The sequence below is a fragment of the Rhinoderma darwinii genome, chromosome 8 (assembly GCF_050947455.1).
Source record: "Rhinoderma darwinii isolate aRhiDar2 chromosome 8, aRhiDar2.hap1, whole genome shotgun sequence".
Classification (NCBI taxonomy): domain Eukaryota; kingdom Metazoa; phylum Chordata; class Amphibia; order Anura; family Rhinodermatidae; genus Rhinoderma; species Rhinoderma darwinii.
In genome coordinates, this window is record NC_134694.1 from 115,865,317 (window position 1) to 115,891,879 (window position 26,563).

Sequence of the window (26,563 nt, forward strand, 5' to 3'; positions counted from 1 at the left end):
GAAGCCGCGACCGGAAGTAGTAATATTACTGTCCGGCCGCGACTTCCGGTCCACAGGAAAATGGCGCCGGACGGCGCCAATTTCGAATTGGACTGTGTGGGAGCGGCGCATGCGCAGTTCCCACACAGACGCCGTACACGGAAGTCAATGGGACGGGAGCCGTTCACAGTCCCTATGGGACTGTGGCTGCCGTGTTCCATGTCTGTATGTGTCGTTAATCGACACAGACAGAAATGGAACAAAAAATGGCAGCCCCCATAGGGAAGAAAAAGTGTAAAAATAAGAAAAAGTAAAACACAAACACACAAATGAATATAAACGTTTTTAATAAAGCACTAACATCTTTAACATATAAAAAAATAATTTGTGATGACACTGTTCCTTTAATAGAGATGTCAGGATATAGAGAAGGACCAGGGTGTGATAGAGATGTCAGGATATATACACAGTCGAGTCACATCATTATGACCACCTCTTTCTTTCGACGTCAGCAGCGCGTAGCCCATAAAGGAAGTGATGTGTGGGGGGCTTGGTGGGTATATAAGGTGTGCGGTCGGCTGTCTGATCACATATCACTCGTTATTGTCATGTGAAAAGGGGCGATCAGAGTTGTAATAAGGGCTGATTATCGGCTTTCGGGCCCAGGGTATCAGTATTTCTCACACAGAGCAGTTTCTGGACTGTTCTCGCGCTGCTGTGGTGAAAGTGAATCATGAGTGGACAAATGGCACCATTGGGAATATCCGACGTGGAAACTGCGGAGCACCACGTGCCATTGGTGTGAGAGGTGAACGTCGGCTAGGAAGGTGCGCGAGGGCAGAACGACGCGCTACAGTGGAGCAGCTCACCGTGAATATGAACCAGGGGGCGACCAGACTCGGGTCTAAAACAACAGTTCAGTGAACCCGACTGCGTATGGGGCTCCGAAGCCGACAGATGGTCACTGCACCTATGTAACAGAGGTGCAGCGGGAAAAAAAGGCTTCAATTTGCGCGGCAGTATCGGAATTGGACCACCGATGATTGGCAAAGGGTTGTCTTCTCCGACGAGTCACGTTTTCTGCTTCATGGAACGGATGGACGTTGGCGTGTCAGGAGAGAAACATCAGAGAACAAACACCCTGCAGCCATTGGCTGGTGGCGGCAGGGTTATGATCTGGGGAAGTTTTTCATGGCATTCTCTGGGCCACTCATCCATGTGGAGGGCTGTGAAGCGATTTTGGTATGAATCCATCGTTGCAGATCACGTCGCCCCATACATGCCGTTTGTCTTGATGGAATCTTCCAGCAAGACACGTCACACGGCTAGAAATGTCCGACAGTGGTTGGAAGAGCAAGACCAAGACTTCAAAGTACTTCCCCGGCCCCTAATTCTCCAGACTTGAACCCAATTGAGCATCTGTGTGACCTCAATCGTCTTGTCCGCTCTATGGATCCTCCCCCACGCACCCTCCAGCAAATGTGAGATGCTCTGCAGTCAGCACGGCTCTAGATACCGGAGACCACCGACCAGCACCTTATTGAGTCACTGCCTACCCGTCTACTGCTGTCCATGCTGCACATGGCGGTTACTCTGGATATTAGCTGGTGGTCATAATAATGGGACTACACTGTGTATATATCTATAGAAAAGAACGACGGTATAATAGAGATATCAAGATGTAGAGAAGGACCTGGGTGTGACAGAGTTGTCAGAATATAGAGAAAAACCAGGGTGTGATTGAGATGTCAAGAAGGACCAGAATTTTATAGAGATGCCCGCATATAGAGAGAACCGGTACGTAATAAACATGCCAAGATATATAGAAAAGAGCCAGGGTATAAAATTGTCAAGATATAGGAGGGGACCAGGATCTTATACAGATGTCAGGATATAGAGAAGGACCAGGATATGATAAAGATGCCAAGATAAAGAGAAGGACCAGTGTGTGATAGAGATATCAGGATGTAGAGAAGGACCAGGTTGTGATTGATATGTCTGAATATAGAGAAGGACCAGGGTATGATATAGGATGTCAGAATGTAGAGAAGGACCAGGGTGTAATGCCCACCAGGGTGTTGTGGACCTACAGGGCCATTCCGCTGTAAAGGAATAGCAGCTGGCCAAACAAATAAAAAACAGTCACTTGTTGATGGTACCTGGGTGGCAGGCTGGTGCGAGATAGCTAGACCTGGTTTGTGCTGGATTATCGGAAGCAGAACTGGTCTCAGACACTGGACACGGATACTGAAGACGTTGCAGACACTAGACTTGACACAGGTTTCAGGAAGAGATTACGGGACCTTCGCAGACTAGCACTGGGTTAGCGACAACATTGCTAAGGCACTGGGCTAGTGGGCAGGGTTCGTTAAATAGTCCAGGGTGTCCAGGGGTAGGCTGGGGACACTTTCCTGGTGCGCTGGCCCTTTAAGAACATGCAGCAGCAGCGCACGCACCCTACTGGCACAGTCTGGGGGGGGAGGCAGAGAGCAGAGCGCACAAGTAAGACGCTGGCGGAGATAAACAGTCCTGCTGCCGGTACGAGAAGGGAATGCCTGTGATCAGTAACCGCGGGAACCTCACAGGGTATGATGTAGACGTCAGGATGTAGAGAAGGACCAGGGTGTGATAGATATGTTGAAATATAGAGGACCAGGATATTAGAGTCTCATTGTATTTAACTTTTATAGGTAACATCTTGCTCTTTCCTATTTGTCATTGTAGGCTGCCGTATCATACACCCCCCTCGAGACGGGGGAATACGTTACCGGGGCCTGACCCTCACTCAGGTAAAAGCAGTAGAATATCTCCCAGTGGATTATGAGATTGAATTTGTTTGCCGTGGAGAGCGAGAGATTTCTGGGCCAAAAGTGCGCAAGTGCCAGAGGGACGGAACATGGACGGATATGGACAAACCCAGCCGCTGTCGTAAGTATTAGTCACAGCTCACTTACCTGTTACCTACCTGCTGTGCCCCCGGTGTAGCCATTGTCTATTGTACAGTCCGGACCAAAAGTTGAACTGACACAAATTTGGGTTTTGACATTTTGCTGCTTCTGTTTTTATAGCGGTTATTTGCATTAACTCTAGATTGTTATTTAGACAAATCAGATGAATTGCCATTAATTGTAAAGTCAGTCCTTGCCAGGAAAATGAACTTAAAGAGGCTCTGTCACCAGATTTTGCAGCCCCTATCTGCTATTGCAGCAGATCGGCGCTGCAATGGAGATAAGAGTAACGTTTTTATTTTTAAAAAACGAGCATTTTTGGCCAAGTTATGACCATTTTCGTATTTATGCAAATGAGGCTTGCAAAAGTACAACTGGGCGTGTTGAAAAGTAAAAGTACAACTGGGCGTGTATTATGTGCGTACATCGGGGCGTGTTTACTACTTTTACTAGCTGGGCGTTGTGTATAGAAGTATCATCCACTTCTCTTCAGAACGCCCAGCTTCTGGCAGTGCAGACACAGCCGTGTTCTCGAGAGATCACGCTGTGACGTCACTCACAGGTCCTGCATCGTGTCAGACGAGCGAGGACACATCGGCACCAGAGGCTACAGTTGATTCTGCAGCAGCATCAGCGTTTGCAGGTAAGTCGATGTAGCTACTTACCTGCAAATGCTGATGCTGCTGCAGAATCAACTGTAGCCTCTGGTGCCGACACGATGCAGGACCTGTGAGTGACGTCACAGCGTGATCTCTCGAGAACACGGCTGTGTCTGCACTGCCAGAAGCTGGGCGTTCTGAAGAGAAGTGGATGATACTTCTCATCAGAACGCCCAGCTACTAAAAGTAGTAAACACGCCCCGATGTACACACATAATACACGCCCAGTTGTACTTTTACTTTTCAACACGCCCAGTTGTACTTTTGCAAGCCTCATTTGCATAAATACGAAAATGGTCATAACTTGGCCAAAAATGCTCGTTTTTTAAAAATAAAAACGTTACTGTAATCTACATTGCAGCGCCGATCTGCTGCAATAGCAGATAGGGGTTGCAAAATCTGGTGACAGAGCCTCTTTAATTACAAAAACCACAATTTCACTTCATTTCAGTCCTGCCACAAAATGAGCTGCTGACATTTCAGTGATCTTCTCGTTAGCTCAGGCGAAAACAAGGACAAAGGCGGCTGATATCACTCTGACATGCTGAATGAATTATAAGAGCAGGCTGGTTACTTTAAAAGGGGGATGGTGCTTGAAATCATTGTCTTCTTCTGTTAACCATGGTTACCTCCAAGGAAACATGTGGAGTGATTATTGCTTTGCATCAAAAGGGCTTTACAGGCAAGACATTGCTGCTTGTAAGGTTGCCCCATCATCAACTATTTATCGGTTCATCAAGAACTCCAAAAAGAGAGGTTTAATTGCTGTGAAGAAGAAAGCTTCAGGGCACCCAAGAAAGTCCAGCAAGCGCCAGGATTGTCTCCTAAAGAGGATTCAGTTACGGGATCGGTTCTACACGAGTGCAGAGGCGCTCAGGAATGGCAGCAGTCAGGTGTCAGTGCGACAAGAAGGGCAGCAAAGAAGCAACTTCTCTTGAAGAAAAACATCAAGGACAGACAGACATTCTACAGGAAATACAGGGATGGGACTGCAGAGGACTGGGGTAAAGTTATTTTCTCTGATGAAGCCCCTTCTGACTGTTTGGGACATCTGGAAGAATGATTGTCCGAAGAAGAAAAGGCGATCGCTACCATGAGTCCTGCGTCATGCCAACAATAAAGCATCCTGGGCCCATTCATGTGTGGGGTTGCTTTTCATCCATGGGAGTGGGCTCACTCACAGTTTTGCCTAAGAACATTACCATGAATAAAGAATGGGATCTAAACATCCTCCAAGAGCAACTTCTCCCAACAATCCAGGAGCAACTTCTCCCAACCATCCAAGAGCAACTTCTCCCAACCACCCAGGAGCAACTTCTCCCAACCATCCAGAAGCAACTTCTCCCAACCATCCAGGAGCAACTTCTCCCAGCCATCCAGGAGCAACGTCTTCCAACCATCCAGGAGCAACTTCTCCCAACCATCCAGGAGCAACTTCTCCCAACCATCTAGGAGCAACTTCTCCCAGCCATCCAGGAGCAACGTCTTCCAACCATCCAGAAGCAACTTCTCCCAACCATCCAGGAGCAACTTCTCCCAACCATCCAGGAGCAACTTCTCCCAGCCATCCAGGAGCAACGTCTTCCAACCATCCAGGAGCAACTTCTCCCAACCATCCAGGAGCAACTTCTCCCAACCATCCAGGAGCAACTTCTCCCAACCATCCAGGAGCAACTTCTCCCAACCATCCAGGAGCAACTTCTCCCAACCATCCAGGAGCAACGTCTTCCAACCATCCAGGAGCAACTTCTCCCAACCATCCTGGAACAACTTCTCCCAACCATCCAGGAGCAACTTCTCCCAACCATCCAGGAGCAACTTCTCCCAACCATCCAGGAGCAACTTCTCCCAACCATCCAGGAGCAACTTCTCCCAACCATCCAGGAGCAACGTCTTCCAACCATCCAGGAGCAACTTCTCCCAACCATCCAGGAGCAACTTCTCCCAACCATCCAGGAGCAACTTCTCCCAACCATCCAGGAGCAACTTCTCCCAACCATCCAGGAGCAACTTCTCCCAACCATCCAGGAGCAACTTCTCCCAACCATCCAGGAGCAACTTCTCCCAACCATCCAGGAGCAACGTCTCCCAACCATCCAGGAGCAACTTCTCCCAACCATCCAGGAGCAACTTCTCCCAACCATCCAGGAGCAACTTCTCCCAACCATCCAGGAGCAACTTCTCCCAACCATCCAGGAGCAACTTCTCCCAGCCATCCAGGAGCAACGTCTTCCAACCATCCAGGAGCAACTTCTCCCAACCATCCAGGAGCAACTTCTCCCAACCATCTAGGAGCAACTTCTCCCAGCCATCCAGGAGCAACGTCTTCCAACCATCCAGAAGCAACTTCTCCCAACCATCCAGGAGCAACTTCTCCCAACCATCCAGGAGCAACTTCTCCCAGCCATCCAGGAGCAACGTCTTCCAACCATCCAGGAGCAACTTCTCCCAACCATCCAGGAGCAACTTCTCCCAACCATCCAGGAGCAACTTCTCCCAACCATCCAGGAGCAACTTCTCCCAACCATCCAGGAGCAACTTCTCCCAACCATCCAGGAGCAACGTCTTCCAACCATCCAGGAGCAACTTCTCCCAACCATCCTGGAACAACTTCTCCCAACCATCCAGGAGCAACTTCTCCCAACCATCCAGGAGCAACTTCTCCCAACCATCCAGGAGCAACTTCTCCCAACCATCCAGGAGCAACTTCTCCCAACCATCCAGGAGCAACGTCTTCCAACCATCCAGGAGCAACTTCTCCCAACCATCCAGGAGCAACTTCTCCCAACCATCCAGGAGCAACTTCTCCCAACCATCCAGGAGCAACTTCTCCCAACCATCCAGGAGCAACTTCTCCCAACCATCCAGGAGCAACTTCTCCCAACCATCCAGGAGCAACTTCTCCCAACCATCCAGGAGCAACTTCTCCCAACCATCCAGGAGCAACGTCTCCCAACCATCCAGGAGCAACTTCTCCCAACCATCCAGGAGCAACTTCTCCCAACCATCCAGGAGCAACTTCTCCCAACCATCCAGGAGCAACTTCTCCCAACCATCCAGGAGCAACGTCTTCCAACCATCCAGGAGCAACGTCTTCCAACCATCCAGGAGCAACTTCTCCCAACCATCCAGGAGCAACGTGGTGATGATAATGCTTTATCCAGCATGATGGACCATGTCACAAGGCAAAAGTGATAATGAAGTGACAAAACTGCAAAATTTTCGGTCCATGTCCAGGAAACTCCCCAGATCTCAATCCCATGGAGACCCTGTGGTCACTCCACAAAAAGCGGCTGGACAAACAAAACCACAGAAATTGTGATAGACGCCAAGCACTGATTATGTAGCAATTGGTCATCAGTCAGGATTTGGCCCAGGAGCTGACATCCAGCACGGCAGAGCGAATTGCCGAAGTCTTGAAAAAGAAGGATCAACGCTGTAAATATTGAGTCTGTGCATAAACTTGATGTATTTGTCAATAAAAGTTTAAAAACTTATGAAATGCTTAAAATTGTACTTCAGTAACCAGAGAAACATCCGACTTAGGCCTTATTCACACAAACGTGTTATAGGTCGCACGGACCTATGTTAGTGAATGAGGCAGTTCAGACTGTCAGTGAATTTAACGCAGTGTATGTGCGCTGCATGAAACTCACGACATGTCCTATATTTGTCCGTGCTTCGCGCTGCACTCACCTATTGAAGTCAGTCGGTGCATGCAAATCGTGCTCGGCACACGGAAGCTCTTCCTGGTGCCGCGTGTGATTCGCGCTACAGTAGTAAAATAAATGAATGAAAACAGAAAAGCACCACCTGCTTTTCTGTTTGTAAACATAAAACCAGAGTGTCATCATGATGCCGGCTGCGGGAAAATCACACAGCCGCGCTCCATATGCTGAGGACCTTTTGTGCACGCAAAACGCAGCATTTTTTGCGCGCGCAAAACGGACATGTCTGTGTGAATAAGGCCTAAAAGATCGAAAAACCCTGAAGCAGTTGAACTGCGTGAAAACCCAAATTTGTCAGTCTCAGAACTTTTGGCCAGGACTGTACTTAAAATGTAACTCCAGGTAAAACCTCAAAATTCCGCTCTTGTTCTGACTCTCCCACCTCCTCAAGTGTAACTTACTTTAGTTTTTGTGTTAAGGCAATATCAGGGTTTCTTCATCTCTGTTGCCTGTAGAGCATGACCACAAAACTGCGCTGTTAGGGTATGTTCACACGGCCAAATTTCAGACGTATACGAGGCGTATTATGCCTCGTTTTACGTCTGAAAATACGGCTCCAATACGTCGGCAAACATCTGCCCATTCATTTGAATGGGTTTGCCGACGTACTGTGCAGACGACCTGTTATTTACGCATCGTCGTTTGACAGCTGTCAAACGACGACGCGTAAAAATACAGCCTCGTCAAAAGAAGTGCAGGACACTTATATACATTATATGCAGGACACTTCTTTGGACGTTTTTGGAGCTGTTTTCTCATAGAGTTCACCGCCTGAAAGAACGATTAAAATGTAAAGTTTATTAATAGTATTTATAAAATTGTGGCTCAACCAGCCACTGATACCAGACCAGGCATAAGCAAGCGATTAGCGACAAGAGAAAATGGTTCAGAGTGAATGATGTATCTCACACCTAAATAGCACTTCCCCTGCTAATAGTATAAATTCCGCTAAATCCTTGCCAAAAATCACTATCTATACAGATCCTACGCGTTTCCTCATCACACTTAAGGTGATGTTTCCTCAGGGATTCATAGATATAAATTGTAGTTAAATTCTAAAGTGTTTCAATGGTTGCAATGTTACAGCACTGGATAGCACTGTTCATGTGCTGATTATTAGCCTCCAGGCGCATGCACGGCTCTAATACACTGTCCGTACACGCGCCGAAAAGACCCATGGTTTAAAAGGCTGAGAGCCCACCCTCAAAAGGTCGTCCCCGGGGGAAGCCACCAATCCGCGTCCTACACGACAGCCTGTGACGTGCCGGAGGCGGCTCCCCCGGACCTAGCAACCAGTGAGGGTTCCTGAACGCCGAACGCGTCCATAGTAACTAGGGGACGCTAGACGCGGCTCCTGAACTGTCAGTCGACAGCAATACACATACGAATACAGTTAATGTAATACACGGCAGTGTAAAAGAACCAGGCCGTGTAAGTACATTGGGAGAGGTGAGTCCTCATGAGAGCCGTCTTAGTAGGAGACAACGCTCTCGAACGTGACACAGTTAGTGTCCTATTATCCCAGACGTCAGCCAGGGATCACAGATACATCCAGACAGCGTATATAGCATCGCCGAAAAGGTATGCTAGGTACAAGTTATGGGGGATCCACAATGTTAATCATCCCGTCCCAGTTTACCTTAGAAGATCGCACGCACAGGCACAACTCGCGCCCACTGACCAGTGGTACACAGGAAGAATCAACTGGTAGCATACTCAAGTGGTATCAAAATCAGAAGTAGGAGTATACTGGGTCAGAAGAGCCGGGAGAGCTAGAACATGTGAGAAACGCGGAAAAACGCGTTCAAAAACGCATGGTGTGCATGGAGGACAAGGGCCGATTGATCCACAAATACCCAGGAGTGGCATATATTGTAAATATGGAAGACTCCCTAGATGACCCAGCAAGCCATAGGGTCACATTATGTGATTAAAGGAAACAAGAATAAGAGATTTGTTCGTTAATGCCATGAGGGTTAATTGTCTGCATTCTAAAAATCCATTCTGCCTCTTTTTGTAATATCTTCTTATCCAGGTCCCCACCTCTCAGGAGGGGTCTCACATGTTCTATTCCCTGGAAGACAAGGGCAGTAGCATCCCCATCATGGCAGGACCACACGTGTCTTGATACCGGGGTGTCCACTTTCCTTCTGACATCCCCAATGTGGTCCCGAATCCTTCTCCTAAATTCCCTTTTGGTCTTACCCACATATTGTAGGCCACACTTACAGGTAATCAAGTAAACAATGCCCTTTGTTTTGCAGTTTATGAATGACCTGTTGTCAAAGGTTTTACCAGTTTGGGTGCTCGTGAAGTTCTTACTACATAATATGGACACACAGGCTTTGCATGTTCCACATCTGTATGTCCCTTTGGTACTGTTAACCAGCCAGGTACTACACGGTGTCATCGGTTGTAAATGGCTATGGACCAGTCGGTCCCTGAGATTACGTCCCCTTCTATAGGTAATGAGCGGGGCATCCCCAACAATGGCCCCCACATCTGGATCTGCCTTACATATTGGTCTCCAGAATCCCCATGTCCGTCTTAGAGATCGTAATGTCCAGAAAGGTGATCCTAGTGTCTTGAATCTCAGATGTAAAGAATTTGTGGAGATCTTGAATGCCAATGAATTAGGTCTTTTCTTTACATCTGAGATTCAAGACACTAGGATCACCTTTCTGGACATTACGATCTCTAAGACGGACATGGGGATTCTGGAGACCAATATGTATCGCAAGGAGACGGCGACCAATAGCCTACTACGGTGGGAAAGCTGGCACCCTTCTAACCTAAAGAGAGGGATACCAAAGGGCCAATACCTCAGGGCACGGAGGAATTGCTCTACTATTACCGATTTTAGGATATCCGCACGTGATCTAGAGAACAGATTTAGACATAGGGGATACCCTAGGGATGTGTTGAGAGGGGCATATCAGAATGCACTTGGGTGCAATAGAGAGGACCTGCTTAACCCAAAACCGAGGGAAACAAATGAAGAACAAATCAGGGTCATTGGTACTTTTGACTCGGCCAACAGAGAGGTCAGGGAAGTGCTCAAACGCTTCTGGGGCATTCTTAAGGCAGATCCAGATGTGGGGGCCATTGTTGGGGATGCCCCGCTCATTACCTATAGAAGGGGACGTAATCTCAGGGACCGACTGGTCCATAGCCATTTACAACCGATGACACCGTGTAGTACCTGGCTGGTTAACAGTACCAAAGGGACATACAGATGTGGAACATGCAAAGCCTGTGTGTCCATATTATGTAGTAAGAACTTCACGAGCACCCAAACTGGTAAAACCTTTGACAACAGGTCATTCATAAACTGCAAAACAAAGGGCATTGTTTACTTGATTACCTGTAAGTGTGGCCTACAATATGTGGGTAAGACCAAAAGGGAATTTAGGAGAAGGATTCGGGACCACATTGGGGATGTCAGAAGGAAAGTGGACACCCCGGTATCAAGACACGTGTGGTCCTGCCATGATGGGGATGCTACTGCCCTTGTCTTCCAGGGAATAGAACATGTGAGACCCCTCCTGAGAGGTGGGGACCTGGATAAGAAGATATTACAAAAAGAGGCAGAATGGATTTTTAGAATGCAGACAATTAACCCTCATGGCATTAACGAACAAATCTCTTATTCTTGTTTCCTTTAATCACATAATGTGACCCTATGGCTTGCTGGGTCATCTAGGGAGTCTTCCATATTTACAATATATGCCACTCCTGGGTATTTGTGGATCAATCGGCCCTTGTCCTCCATGCACACCATGCGTTTTTGAACGCGTTTTTCCACGTTTCTCACATGTTCTAGCTCTCCCGGCTCTTCTGACCCAGTATACTCCTACTTCTGATTTTGATACCACTTGAGTATGCTACCAGTTGATTCTTCCTGTGTACCACTGGTCAGTGGGCGCGAGTTGTGCCTGTGCGTGCGATCTTCTAAGGTAAACTGGGACGGGATGATTAACATTGTGGATCCCCCATAACTTGTACCTAGCATACCTTTTCGGCGATGCTATATACGCTGTCTGGATGTATCTGTGATCCCTGGCTGACGTCTGGGATAATAGGACACTAACTGTGTCACGTTCGAGAGCGTTGTCTCCTACTAAGACGGCTCTCATGAGGACTCACCTCTCCCAATGTACTTACACGGCCTGGTTCTTTTACACTGCCGTGTATTACATTAACTGTATTCGTATGTGTATTGCTGTCGACTGACAGTTCAGGAGCCGCGTCTAGCGTCCCCTAGTTACTATGGACGCGTTCGGCGTTCAGGAACCCTCACTGGTTGCTAGGTCCGGGGGAGCCGCCTCCGGCACGTCACAGGCTGTCGTGTAGGACGCGGATTGGTGGCTTCCCCCGGGGACGACCTTTTGAGGGTGGGCTCTCAGCCTTTTAAACCATGGGTCTTTTCGGCGCGTGTACGGACAGTGTATTAGAGCCGTGCATGCGCCTGGAGGCTAATAATCAGCACATGAACAGTGCTATCCAGTGCTGTAACATTGCAACCATTGAAACACTTTAGAATTTAACTACAATTTATATCTATGAATCCCTGAGGAAACATCACCTTAAGTGTGATGAGGAAACGCGTAGGATCTGTATAGATAGTGATTTTTGGCAAGGATTTAGCGGAATTTATACTATTAGCAGGGGAAGTGCTATTTAGGTGTGAGATACATCATTCACTCTGAACCATTTTCTCTTGTCGCTAATCGCTTGCTTATGCCTGGTCTGGTATCAGTGGCTGGTTGAGCCACAATTTTATAAATACTATTAATAAACTTTACATTTTAATCGTTCTTTCAGGCGGTGAACTATATTTAACAATATTGGAACGACATTCATTATCAATTTTTCAGTGAATCTACTGTTTTCTCATAGACTCCAATAAAAACAGCTCCAAAAACGGACGTAAAAAACGCAGCGAAAACGGCGCGAAAAATGCGAGTTGCTCAAAAAACGTCTGAAAATCAGGTGCTGTTTTCCCTTGAAAACAGCTCTGTATTTTCAGACGTTTTTGGTCACTACGTGTGCACATACCCTAATGAGAAGCTCGGGCTGAATAATGAGGGAAATGCCCCCTCTGCTGGACATTGAGGGAAATGCCCCCCAGGCAAAAATAAAATTTAGAGTTTTTGCTTGAAGTTACACTTCAAGGTTTATGTGCTGAAATGCATGGACTTTTTTTATTCAATAATGATATTTGAATTATACCGGAGTCAGTTCTGAAGCCTTCCCCAAATAGCACTGCAATCTCACATTGTGACATCAACTGCTCTCCCCAGGTAATACTGCCCCCTCCCTCTGTGGCATCACCAGCGCTCCTTAGATAATACTGTCTTTTCACTCTATGACATCACCAGTCCTTCCTAGATAATGCTGCCGCTTCCCTCTATGGCATCACCAGTCCTTCCTAGATAATGCTGCCGCTTCTGTAATGGCAGGAAGGAGGTGAAGGGAACAAGTGAGCCCTAATCTACCCACCGCCCTGTCCCTGCCTATTTGCAACGACCCGCCCTAGGCGATGGGGTACAACTTGGCGGCGGTCCCTACGCTGTCTAAGTGCAAGGGAGTACAAACAGGGAACACGCAAGGGAATACAGTAGCCCACGGAACGCCGCGAGGAAACGGAGCGGTGAATGAGCCAGTCAGGATCAGGAAGTAGTGGAGTATACAAACGGGAGCACGGAGCAGAAGCAAGCCAGGGGCAGAGCAACGCAGGATAAACGGAACTGAAGCAAGGCAGAAGCAGGCTGGAGCAAGGCAGCAGTGGGGCCAGGAATCCAAGAAGAATAACAAGCAAGGAGGAAGAGAAAACGGCAGGTATAAATGGACAGGGGGCTGAGCTAACTCTGACTGACCAGGCCGCGATAGGCTCTCCCACTCCTGAGCCTGCCACCCTGATTGGTGGGAGCAGGTGTCAGTCTCAGAGGTCTGGCCTCAGGTGTCGACTGATTAATCCTGGGAGTATACCCAGACGTAGTGCCTGGCAGATCCTTTACAGCTTCCCTCTATGACATCACCAGTCCTTCCTAGATAATGCTGCCGCTTCCCTCTATGACATCACCAGTCCTTCCTAGATAATGCTGCCGCTTCCCTCTATGACATCACCAGTCCTTCCTAGATAATGCTGTCTTTTCACTCTATGACATCACCAGTCCTTCCTAGATAATTCTGTCTTTTCACTCTGTGATATCACCAGTCCTTACTAAGATTCCACTGCCCCCTAAGTTGTGACATCACTGGCCATCCCTAAAAAAACCAAATCCTGCCCTCTCAATCTGTGACATCACCAGCCCTGCAACACTGACCCCCTAAGTTTTCCCTAAATAATGTTTACCCCTCACTCTGTGACATCACCAGCCATCCTACACGTAACACTGCCTCCTCAGTCTGTGACATCTTTAGCCCTCCTAGATAACACTGCCCCCTTATTCTGTGACATCATCAGCCCTACTCAGAAAACACTGCCCCCTCACTCTAACATCAGCAGCCCCCTCCAGGTAACATCGATCCCTCGTTCTGTGATGTCACCAGAGCTCCCCAGATAACTCCTCCCACTTACTTTGTGACTTCACTCCTCCTCCTCCTCCTCACTCATTTATTTTTTTCTTATGGGAAAATAAACCTGACATTCTGTAATTTATCCTCTGTTTAAAAAAAAAATAAAAAAAAAAATAATAATAATATAATCAATTTCACAGCAGGTGGGAAAACGAGATGCTAGTTTTAGACCAGTGAAGTGGTACCCATCCCCTCCACCCAAAATTGCAGGTGGGGAAAGTGCAGGGATGCACTGTACATGGGCCAAAATTCTGCCCCTGTCGGGGGGCTCCAGCAGGGGAGGAGTTCTCACCTGGTGTCATGGATGGCGCAGTCGTGGTGTAGTGGTGGGATTACTCTACTTTGCTGTTCCTTTATGTTGTTCTCATAGATCCTTCTTCTTTCCACAGTCCCCACCTGTCCCCGTATGCACTTGAAGCTGGAGAACGGAGATGTAGAACATAACATGGCGGGCCGTGTCCCGATAGAGGGGACAAGCGTCCGATTCAGATGTGACCCAGGCTTCTTACTGGTGGGATCCAGCCATAGTATGTGCACAAAGTTGGGGAAGTGGGACCACCCCAAACCTGCCTGTCAAGGTGAGACAAGGAAGAGGAATAATGGGGGAGAATAGGAGAAGATATGGGGTGTCACCTCACTTTTCCCCTTCTATCTGACAAATATAAACATTAGAGAGGATTTCTAGTCCAAAGTCGATTCATCGCATAATGAAAAGTTATAGTACTTTCTAATATACTGTGTTTCTCAATTACTCACATTTTGATCTCTGCTTGCTGTCAGTAAATGGAATTGTATTTTCATCCAGATGCAATCTGCCCTGATCCATTTTGATTTTGTTATTATTTACCTAAAACTAGAACTATTTTTTTTTAAAGGAACATTTCACAAAAGTGATTAATTGTGTTATGCCTAGTGCAGGGCCTGAGGGGCGGAGCATGTCACAGACAATCAAAGATCACTAAAGAGAGAATCTCTGTCATGCTCCGCCCCCTCACACCTACCACATGGTGTAAGACAGTGGATCTGTTTTGTCCGGAGTGATTCTAGAAGAGTGGAAGCTGTTGTAGCCACAAAAGGGGCCAAAGTCATATTAATATCTATGGATTTAGAACGGGATGTCATAGAGGCTCATACAGGTGTGATGGCTCGAATACTTTTGGCCAAATAGACACACACACACACACACACACACTTCAGCAGCTCCTTCACACGTCTTGTCTGAAGTTCTATTAGTAAGTAGAAGGTGAAGAGAAAATGTGATCTCTGGTAACCCAGAGCCCATGACCGAGAAGGCTGACGGGGGCCCATGACCGACAACGCTGACGGGGGCCCATGACCGACAACGCTGACGGGGGCCCATGACCGACAACGCTGACGGGGGCCCATGACCGACAACGCTGACGGGGGCCCATGACCGACAACGCTGACGGGGGCCCATGACCGACAACGCTGACGGGGGCCCATGACCGACAACGCTGACGGGGGCCCATGACCGACAACGCTGACGGGGGCCCATGACCGACAACGCTGACGGGGGCCCATGACCGACAACGCTGACGGGGGCCCATGACCGACAACGCTGACGGGGGCCCAGGACCGACAACGCTGACGGGTGCCCAGGACCGAAAACACAGACGGGGGCAGCTGCACCATTTGCATTATGATTATATCAGCCCTGGTCATGGCACTGGGTATAGATGGATCTGCGCTAATGTTGATGTTTTCCTCCTCCTCGCCCCTTATAATCTTGTTGATTGATGTTAATTCTCGTCCCCGTTTTTGGTTGAACTTCTTTAACAATTGCAGCCTTCTGCCCTCTAGTGGTGAAATATGTTCCTGCAGGGTCAGTCCCCAGGGCAGCATGTGGCTCTCCAGCTTCTGTGAGGGCACTATGGCTGTCACTGTTATGGGGGGCACTATGGCTGTCACTGTTATGGGGGCACTATGGCTGTCACTGTTATGGGGGGCACTATGGCTGTCACTGTTATGGGGGTGGTATATGGCTGTCAATGTTGTGGGGGGGCACTATGGCTGTCACTAATATGGGGGTGGTCTATGGCTGTCACTGTAATGGGGGGCACTATGGCTGTCACTGTTATGGGGGGCACTATGGCTGTCACTGTTATGGGGGGCACTATGGCTGTCACTGTTATGGGGGGCACTATGGCTGTCACTGTTATGGGGGGCACTATGGCTGTCACTGTTATGGGGGCACTATGGCTGTCACTGTTATGGGGGTGGTATATGGCTGTCACTGTTATGGGGGTGGTATATGGCTGTCACTGTTGTGGGGGGGGGGGGTCTATGGCTGTCACTGTTATGAGGGGCACTATGTTTTCCGCAGACCGTTTATAAATATAGTTAACAGAAAATTAGGCACAGGCCGGCATCGAATTGAAGGCTGACCCTGGTTACGTGACTGGAATAAGGGCCAAACAAAAAGGTGGTGGGCATGCATGGGGGTGGGGATGCCATACATGTCTAATCGATGCGGGTGCCACCTCTGGAACCCCTGACCCCACCCTGCATGGTGAAGGTGCTGCCGGCCGCTACATCCAGGCGGAGACTCCGCACAGAGGAGGCCGGGAAGTCTGGGAACAGCCGAGCTCCCGGTGTATTCACAATACTTTCTGAATACACCGGGTTTCGGTTTCGGCTTTTACCAGCGTTTTCAGCAGCTGAAATGGGCAAAACGTGGAGTCTATCGATTATTCGGCGTGCCGCTGATTTTATTGATGAGCTTTTTAATCTTGTGTATTTGTGAGGATAATAAATCAGCTCTGATCTCTCTATGTGGCTACATGACACGATTTTGGATTTCATCCGTCAATTAGGTGACCGTGAGGTCTGAAATCCTCCGGCTGCTTTTAAGGCTGGAGCGTTGGTTTAATTTCAGCAATAAAATCCAGCGTGTGTGGCGCTTGTAAGAACTACAGATCCCAGAACATCTTAACCCCCTGTTCGCCACAGCTATTACATTTACTTCAGGTGGAGGGAGTTTGGAATTGAACCGGCTGCCTACAGTATATCCTCCGCGTGGCGCTGTGAGCGGTTTATGCCGATTATCTCCTGCACTTCTCTACAGTCACCACCAGAGGTCTCCATTGTACAAGTTTTGTTTCTCAATGTGATAATATTTAATTCTCTATATTCATCTTATTCTATTGCTGCAGAAATAAAAGCGACTTCCAACCGCCGTGATCACGTGTGTGTCTTTTTTTGGCGTAATTACGCCACATTGGCTGCTAAAAACAAATGCAAATGTCACATATAATATATATTTACATATCTTATACTGTCCAGTAATGAAAAGTGGTCTTAGGACTCATCCAGAAACAAGTTTTCCCAACCTGTGGCTTTCGAGCTATTGCGAAACGACAACTCCCAGCATCCTGGAAGTAGTAGTTTTGCAACAGCTGGGGAGCCACAGATTAGAGGCCACTGCTATAGGGCTTCAGTGTTTATATAAATGGGGTAAAATACCTGAGTCTATGTAGTGCTCCAATGTAATAATCAGTTTTGTATAAAGATTCAGTCTCTGGATGCTGCTCCTATTGTTTGCGCAGCTGTGATCCCTGCAGGATCGATTGGTCATGTCTGCTCTAGGAGATCAAATAGATCAGGCATGACTAATCAATCCTACATGGAGCACATGTAAATAATCACTGTCTTCCTGCAGCTGTGGTCACTAAAATCAGAGTTTAGAGGGTTCAAATTGAAGCACTACACTGTGTCAGTACTTTTAACTATTTTTATAGAACCCCTTTAAAAAACTCCACACTTATACCTAGGTCCAGCGCTTCCAGTACTATGCCCACTTATATAGAGTCTATTTGCCGGCGCCTGAAAGTGACTGTATCTGCAAATCATAGGATCTAGTGCACGCAAAGCGCATACAACCAATCAGCTTCCAGCTCTCATCCTTATAATATGGGTTAGGAAATTAGAGCAGCAATCTGATTGGTTGTTAGTGGCAGCTGCCCCACTATGGCCCCCTAGTGGTGGGAGCCCCCTGGTTCAGGTCAGGGGTTAGTATGGTAGACCGCTGCTCTTACTAATGTTACTTTTCTTCTCCGCTCTTCTTCTTTCTCGTTGATAAGTTTCTAATCCGCTGTCTCTTGTCTCTTTGGCTAACGCTGCAGTCAGACGCACGGACACGTCACGTAAGTCTATATCTCCGTCCCTGTATGTCAGTCCGTCTTGTGGATCCTTCTTCCCCGTGTCTTCCTCCGCTCCGTCATATCCTTCTATCGTTTTTCCATTCAGTCTCCTGATAGTTCACCTTTCCTTTTATTTATTTTTAATATAGTTACCTGTTTGAATCTAGGAGTAGGCGGAGTCTTGTCACATGATGTATACGTCTCATTTGTAACACTGTATTTGGAGACGGGAGAAATGTGTTGTGACAGATGTAGCAGAGCTGAGTTTGTCATTTTGGATAACTTCGTATCCGGTCAATAGGCCTGTAGGTAAACCTAGTGTTAAAAAATAAAGTATCATGTGACTCAATTTACGTGACACCCTGGGACCATGCATTAAATGGCCCGGCCTTAGGCATTATTTACACGAGCGTTGCGCACCTAGGACGTGAAAAACGGATGTTTTTCACGTCCTAGGTGCATCCGTGGTCTGTGCTGCAGGACGCGATAGATGAGAGTCTATGGAGGGAAGCGTGAAAAAATAGGACATGTCCTATTTTCCCACGGTCCCTTCACATGGTCCGTTGAAAAAACGGCTGTGTGAACGGCCACATTGAATTACAAAGGTCCGTGGGACGGCCGCTACGGACGTTTAACACGCTCGTGTAAATAATGCCTTAGGGTGACGTGCAGGAGGGCGAGGCTGCTCAGGAGTTTTCGTTAGTCTACACAATACATCTGGTAAATGGAGGCATATATAGTAAAATTCCTTTAATACGGCATTAATAGGACCTGGCAGGTGCTGGATTATAAAACATTGTGGATTATCAGATTATGATAGAAAATTCTATAAACCTTGTAGGGTAGAGAACTCTGAGAAGAGTCGGGGGCCACAAGAAACATAGCGTGAATCTGCTGCTATCGTCTTGTATGTTCTGCTCAGCCGTCTGTCGAGTTCCTGAGAGTCCAGAATATTTTGTTGATCTGCGCTGGATTATCAGAATTTCTGGACTACTGGATATGGCATTATAGGAAGTTCACTGTTATATATGATATAATCTATTCTAGTTTCTGCCCCTGTGTACTGCGCTATCGCTGTCCGTTACCTGTGCAGCCTCATGTGCTGGGGTCAGGGGGGTGCTGCACAGAAAAGCTGCAAAGTAAAAAAAAGTTCCTTGATTTTCCTGGTCCTGATGAGCAGGTAAACACTTGTAGAACTATAAGTCTCAGCAAAGTGTATAATTCAGCAGCAATATATATAGGCTATAACCACACGGCCTATCCCAGGAGGCAAAATACAGGCTGTAACTAAGGCTCAGTACAAGAGAAGCTTCCTTGTACACCAGCAGAATAGTGAGTGCAGCTGTCTTGTATAATACAGGATGTAACTCAGGATCAGTACAGGATAAGTAATGTAATGTATGTACACAGTGACTCCACCAGCAGAATAGTGAGTGCAGCTCTGGAGTATAATACAGGATGTAACTCAGGATCAGTACAGGATAAGTAATGTAATGTATGTACACAGTGACTCCACCAGCAGAATAGTGAGTGCAGCTCTGGAGTATAATACAGGATGTAACTCAGGATCAGTACAAGATAAGTAATGTAATGTATGTACACAGTGACTCCACCAGCAGAATAGTGAGTGCAGCTCCGGAGTATAATACAGGATGTAACTCAGGATCAGTACAGGATAAGTAATGTAATGTATGTACACAGTGACTCCACCAGCAGAATAGTGAGTGCAGCTCTGGAGTATAATACAGGATGCAACTCAGGATCAGTACAAGATAAGTAATGTAATGTATGTACACAGAGACTCCACCAGCTGAATAATGAGTGCAGCTCTGGAGTAGAATACCGGATGAAATTTAGGATCAGTACAGGATAAGTAATGTCATGTATGTACACAGTGACTCCACCAGCAGAATAGTGAGTGCAGCTCTGGAGTGTAATACAGGATGTAACTCGGGATCAGTACAGGATAAGTAATGTAATGTATGTACACAGTGACTCCACCAGCAGAATAGTGAGTGCAGCTCTGGAGTATAATACAGGATGTAACCCAGGATCAGTACAGGATAAGTAATGTAATGTATGTACACAGTGACTCCACCAGCAGAATAGTGAGTGCAGCTCTGGAGTATAATACAGGATGTAACTCAGGATCAGTACAAGATAAGTAATGTAATGTATGTACACAGTGACTCCACCAGCAGAATAGTGAGTGCAGCTCCGGAGTATAATACAGGATGTAACTCAGGATCAGTACAGGATAAGTAATGTAATGTATGTACACAGTGACTCCACCAGCAGAATAGTGAGTGCAGCTCTGGAGTATAATACAGGATGCAACTCAGGATCAGTACAAGATAAGTAATGTAATGTATGTACACAGAGACTCCACCAGCTGAATAGTGAGTGCAGCTCTGGAGTATAATACAGGATATAACTCAGGATCAGTACAGGATAAGTAATGTCATGTATGTACACAGTGACTCCACCAGCAGAATAGTGAGTGCAGCTCTGGAGTAGAATACCGGATGAAACTTAGGATCAGTACAGGATAAGTAATGTCATGTATGTACACAGTGACTCCACCAGCAGAATAGTGAGTGCAGCTCTGGAGTATAATACAGGTAGTAACTCAGGATCAGTACAGGATAAGTAATGTAATGTATGTACACAGTGACTCCACCAGCAGAATAGTGAGTGCAGCTCTGGAGTATAATACAGGATATAACTCAGGATCAGTACAGGATAAGTAATGTAATGTATGTACACAGTGACTCCAGCAGCAGAATAGTGAGTGTAGCTCTGGGGTATAATACAGGATATAACTCAGGATCAGTACAGGATAAGTAATGTAATGTATGTACACAGTGACTGAACTTTTTATGTAGATTTGAACTATGGCATGTATTAAATGAAGGTGGAGTTTCCCTTTAAGCATGTTGTTCATCTCTACTTATGTCCTGGGTAAAACTATAATGTCAAACCTTATAGTTCACAATCCAACGTGTTACTTAACGAAGTTGGGGATTTAGGGCTGAACAGATAACTTTGTTGTGACCATAGATCTTGGATGTTCATGTGAATGAAAAGGGATATTCTTATCTCAGATAATTATGGCATTTCGCAGCTCTGGGATCCGAATCCTATCTCAAAATTGGGGATCCCCTGAGCCAGTAGCCTAGTGAGGGAGTCCTTGGCCAGTGCATTCAGCTGGAGACCCAGTGGCAAGTTGGCCGTGAGCATGGAAACAGCCGAGCTCGCTGAGCTGTTTAATTCTATGGGAGGTAGGGAAACAGCGTAGCTCACTGACCAGTTAATATACCATGAATGTCTGAGATGGGGATAACCCTTTATTTATACCATGGTGGTCATCCTATTGGCAAAGAGAAGATGTATATCCACAAAACGTCCTTTAAGGAAGATAAAAAAAAGAATATTTTACACTGTTACTACGACAAAGTCACAACCAATAACTTTTGTCTTGAAACATCTAGAAACTTTTTTCTACAAATATTGTTTTGTGTGGCCCAAGCCAATGTCGCCAACGATGTGGCCATGTTGTAATCTGATCCTGTCACCAGACACATTACTGTTATCAACAAGACTGCGGTCCCCCCAAATCTTGAGATTTCCGGTAGGAATGCAAGACAGACAGGTGGTGATTTTGTGTCCTATGCAAAAATATGAAAAAAGTTTCATTTGTAAAATGTGAAAAATGAGAGCTTGTTAGTATTAGATGATTATAAGTGATGAATGTAAAGCAATGAACAGCAGTAATAGGATGACTGTTTATACAGAAAATGAAGAAAAAACAGGCATAACAGCAAGAAAAAGGACTTTGGCTATTCGGGTTCTCAGTAAACGAAGCTCAATGTCAAGCAGCGGCTGCAAAAGCAAATAACATTTTTGGGTGCATAAAAAAAGTGGTAAAAATCTTCGACTCATATGTAATACCCCTTTATAAATCTCTTGTAAGGCCTCTTCTTGAATGTATGGGCAGGTTTGGGCTCCACACTGTAAAATAGTTATAGAAAAACTGGAGAGTTAAAAAGCGACTAGATCAATAAATAGCCTGGGAGGTTCCTGGGCTTCTCTGGCTCTGAAAAACTGACGCGATCTTATTAATATATATAAATATATACAAGGTCAATACAAATTACTGGCACGTGAATTATTAATTCCAAGAACTGTACAGGAGATATAATTTACGTGTGGAGATAACACGGCTCCATCATCAATATTAAAAAGGATTCTTCACAGTTAGAGTAATCAAGCTCAGAAAGGCTCAACCACAAGACGTCATCATGGCACACACATTAGCGTCATTTAAAGAGGATTTCCACCCAAAAATTAAGATGGGCCATATAACCGCAAATCAGAAGTGGGAACGTTGGGTCATTAGCTTTGCTTTACTTACAGAATTTTTTATTTTTTTTGTCGAGGTCTTCATTCATATCCAGTCTTATGTTGGATGATGCCCTGTGTGTTGCCTACTGTTGGCGCCCCCTCATCTGGTGCAGTATAGGGCACGTGCCATACAGTATGGTGTCCAAATAACAGCGCCATACGTGGGCCTTAAGCCAGTTTCACATGATAATTTTCACTGACCCATTCACTTTAGCGGGTGAATCGGGTCCGTGAAAATGGAGCCGACTCTCCGATCCGTGGAAAGATAGGACATGTCCTATCTTTCCATGGATCAGGGACGGGACCCGGCCGCTACACAACGGTTAGTAATACAGTTGCCTAAATAACAATGCTGCCACCTCCTTACCGTTTACTTCCTACTAATGTCCATTAGTGGGTTCACTGTCTCCTTGACTCATCTGAAATGCACTGAGCTAATTAAGTAAAGCGCTTATACGTCTTCCATCCTGCCTGTGCTGCCTGCCGCATCTATATATATGTGATTTATGATCCGTCACGTGGCGCTCCCCGGTAGTCAGCCTTCCTGTAACACAGCGATCACGGGCCATGTAAACACTTGTAGACACATCCTCGCTCGACTTTGATTTAATTGGAGGATTTTATTCCCATCGGTAACCCGCTCCTGGAGTAAAATGCAGCTAAGGTCACGAGGGGTACTGTGGCGTTATTCCGTCTGCTCCCCCTCCCCCGCTAACATCCGTTCTATAACGGACCCAATGGAGCATTTCATTAAAGCAATTCCCTTCATTTTTCTTTTCACGCTGCAAAATCTGCACAATATGTCAGTGCAGTAAGAATTTTACTAGTGCTGTCATTTCTTAAAGGGATACTCAAGTAAAAATTGGAGTTTCCATTATTTTTGTGTGCCTGGCTGCAGATCAAATATGATCAGTCCTCTGTAGCAACAAAGAGCAGGGTCGGACAGACCAGAGGGTCCTCCGGTGGGCCGAAACTTTGACACAATAATGAGTCTCTAGGGTCTATTTATTTTTTTACTCTGTGGTTTTAAGGAGGACCCAGAGGGAATTGGTCGGCTAACTTTAGCGCACATATCCTTGGTAGTCCGCAACCTTTCTGATGTCCCTCCCCTACTCAAAATGGGGGTTAAGAAATCAACAAAATTATTTATTGGGTCCAATTTTTTTTTTACTCCCATTGATTATACCTTTTTCTGTTTTCCCCCCATTATAAGTTATAATTTGTTAAATAGAAATAATTCCCTTTATTGAGATCCTATATATTCAAAAATAGCATCCAAAAAGTTGGGATTATGATACTTTTTTGGCAAAACTCCAATCTTACCCTTTTTCTAGTCTGCTTTAGCAGTTGTCAGTTCTCTACCTCCTATCATCATCCCTGCGGAAAACCTGAGCTCTAGTTTGAAGATTTTCCACTACCGATTTAATCGAGAGGGGGTTATGGGTGGGCATAACCCCGAGGACCGCAACCCCTTTGTTTTGGTCATCACAGCTAATCACAGGACCTGTGGGGGGTCCTATGGAAACTAGAAAAGTGACAACCCTTCTGAGCAATCTTGTACAGCCGGATTGGTGATCACTTCCCCCGGCGATGCTCAGAATATATAGGTGTATAATATATTGCCCAGACTAGGAGTTTACATTTAGCTCTTTGTCTTAGTGTTATGGCCGTAAAATAGCAAAAACCTAGCAAAATATTTTGGAGAATTTTAGAAAGCCCAAACTGCAGTGCAGGGAACTTATGGTGCAGCGAGAATTTCTGTTTGATCTGAGGGACTTTAAAGACTCCCATCCATTGGTTTGACATTACCTGCAATACGGGAAGCCGGGCCGGTTGGGTCCCTGGGAGGACGGGGTTAAGAACTTCTGCTTTAATGTCATTACATTTGTTCTTACACTTGAATATAATGCAGTAAGTCCAGGACTTTAAAGCTTTTTGCTGCAGTATCAGATGACAGGCGGGGGAACCAATGAAATCGAGCTGCTTATCGCACTTCCAAGATTCATTTCTGCTCTGAATCATAGAGCTGGGAAAACACATTTGGTTGCCTCGTGTATGTGGTCCTTATACGAGGCACCATTGCTTCACCGCTACGTACTCCTCATCAAGGCTGCACCCCAGAAGCGATAATATTCAGTATACCCCTTCTGCTGTTACACCCTGACAAATGGGGGTGCTGGAAGGCATTAACACCCCTCCCCCAACAAAAAGATAGCAGCTCAACCACTCGGGATGGGCCCAGTTTTCCTAGGAGATACCTGAATCTAGTATTAGGAATGGGACTCCCTCTTTTTTGGCCCTTTGATCTTTTTTTAACCCAAAACATGAATGGATCAAAAATGTGGGGGCAGGGGAAATATTTCCATTGGAAAAGTTTGCCATTCGTTCCAATTTTTTGGAAAAAATAGAAAGAGTCCTAATTTGAAGCTCCTGGGCCCCAATCCAAAATCTGTAGGAGTGCCCACCAACTTATACACCTCATTATGGTACTGGTCTCCTCAGATGAGGCCTCCTAAAGCTCCAGGGCCCGGGTGTGACCACAACCTTGGCACCTACCTTCTCTAGTTATGCCCATGCTGAGCTTCATACTTGGAGAAGATTGACAAGATACACTGAATGGCCACTTTATTAGTGACCACCATCTAATAGCGTGTCGGACCTCCTTTGTACTTCAGAATCGCAGCAATTTAGGAATATTGCTCCATGCGGATAGGATCGCTCCTCACAGTAAAGTGCCCTCTGCCATTGGGTAAACAGTGGCCACGAAGAGATTAACTTGACCACATTTTTTAGATAAGCCCTACTACTCCATCTACGGGTATCAAAAGACCCAGTGTGTGCCAAGAAAACATCCCCACCACCATTACTCCACCTCCACCAGCTTCGTCCATGAGTTGTTAACGCTCGCAGGATCCCCCTTCGCTGGATGTTTTTTCTCGATCACACATTCTCTGTTTACTCTCGACCACGTTACACGAAAAATCTCCACAAGGTTGGCAGTTTTTTAAATAATGGCCCCGGTAGCCTAACACCATTGACCATTCTTCGTTTGAAGATCTCTCGATTTTTCCATTCTAATGTGGATTCCCACTAAAACGGATCCACGGAAAACTTGCACACTTGATTTTATGTTGGGCTCCGAGGCCACGAGTCTAATTTCCATACAGTGAATCTCCAATCCTGGAAGGGAAGGTGTCTCCAATAAAGTGGCCATTCAATGTATGTCTCGGCGAACACAACATACACTTTTTGCCTAGAAGCCTCCGTTTTAAGTTCCCGTCATATGTGTCACCCACTCCGGTGATCGCGGTTGATTGGTGGGGGTCCCAGCAGCAGGACCTTCTATAATTAGTCTCCTGTTGAGGAAGCGGCTCTGAAGAGGGGGGTCTCCAACATGAACTACCCCTTTAATATTTATATAGATGAGAGTGGTGAGCGGCCCCCAACTATTTAGGGCAAATCAACAAAAAAAAAACTCACGTCCGAGAATGCCCTACAGTCCCCATAATATAGGTGGACTGATACTGAAAAAATACTTAATTTCACTTACAGTTTGAGAAGATGGCATGTCCCAACCTGGGCCTTTTCAACCCCCAGGTCATTGGGCACCGCCTGTTCAGTGCCCCCTGCCCGATAGACATTGGATGTTCAGACTATTTCCAGCTTCAGTATCTTTATCAATTCCTGCCCCACTCTCCGGGTCCAGCTCCAGAGAAGTCCCTGCCGCCTCCTATATCATAGATGGCCTGCTTGTTTTATACGTGATATGGCCCATTTCGAGGAGCTGGCAGGGGGGAACTTTTATGCCAGTGCATTTTCAGGTCAGTAAAAGCTTTTTAGTTCTCAATAGTGTTTTATTGGCTGCAGGTTAAATATGTGCCAAGCGCTCGGAGAACTCCGTGTCACTCAGCCGATGTTTAGAAAAGTGTCATTTTTTAGAACTATAAGCAATTTTACAGGCCCAATATTTCTCCTGGTTATTACCCCCTTAATGGCAAACCTGGTCACTTGTGGTCTGCACCTTTCTGCTATAAAGCAGTTCTCAAGAACCCGCAGCAAATGTCTCTGTAATTAATTAGTAATTAACCCCTGCTGCTTTGTGA

At 46.3% G+C, this 26,563-nt stretch overlaps 1 protein-coding gene across 2 annotated transcripts in view; it reads left to right on the forward strand.

Moving 5' to 3' along the window:
* GABBR1 (gamma-aminobutyric acid type B receptor subunit 1) overlaps positions 1-26,563 on the forward strand; it is an 81,159-nt gene that overhangs the window by 14,763 nt on the left and 39,833 nt on the right. For both annotated transcript variants that reach the window (XM_075836556.1, XM_075836555.1), the window contains exons 4-6: positions 2,704-2,907; positions 14,286-14,474; positions 18,039-18,059. In XM_075836556.1, the coding sequence (XP_075692671.1) occupies positions 2,704-2,907; positions 14,286-14,474; positions 18,039-18,059 (414 nt within the window). The remainder of the gene's footprint in view (positions 1-2,703; positions 2,908-14,285; positions 14,475-18,038; positions 18,060-26,563) is intronic.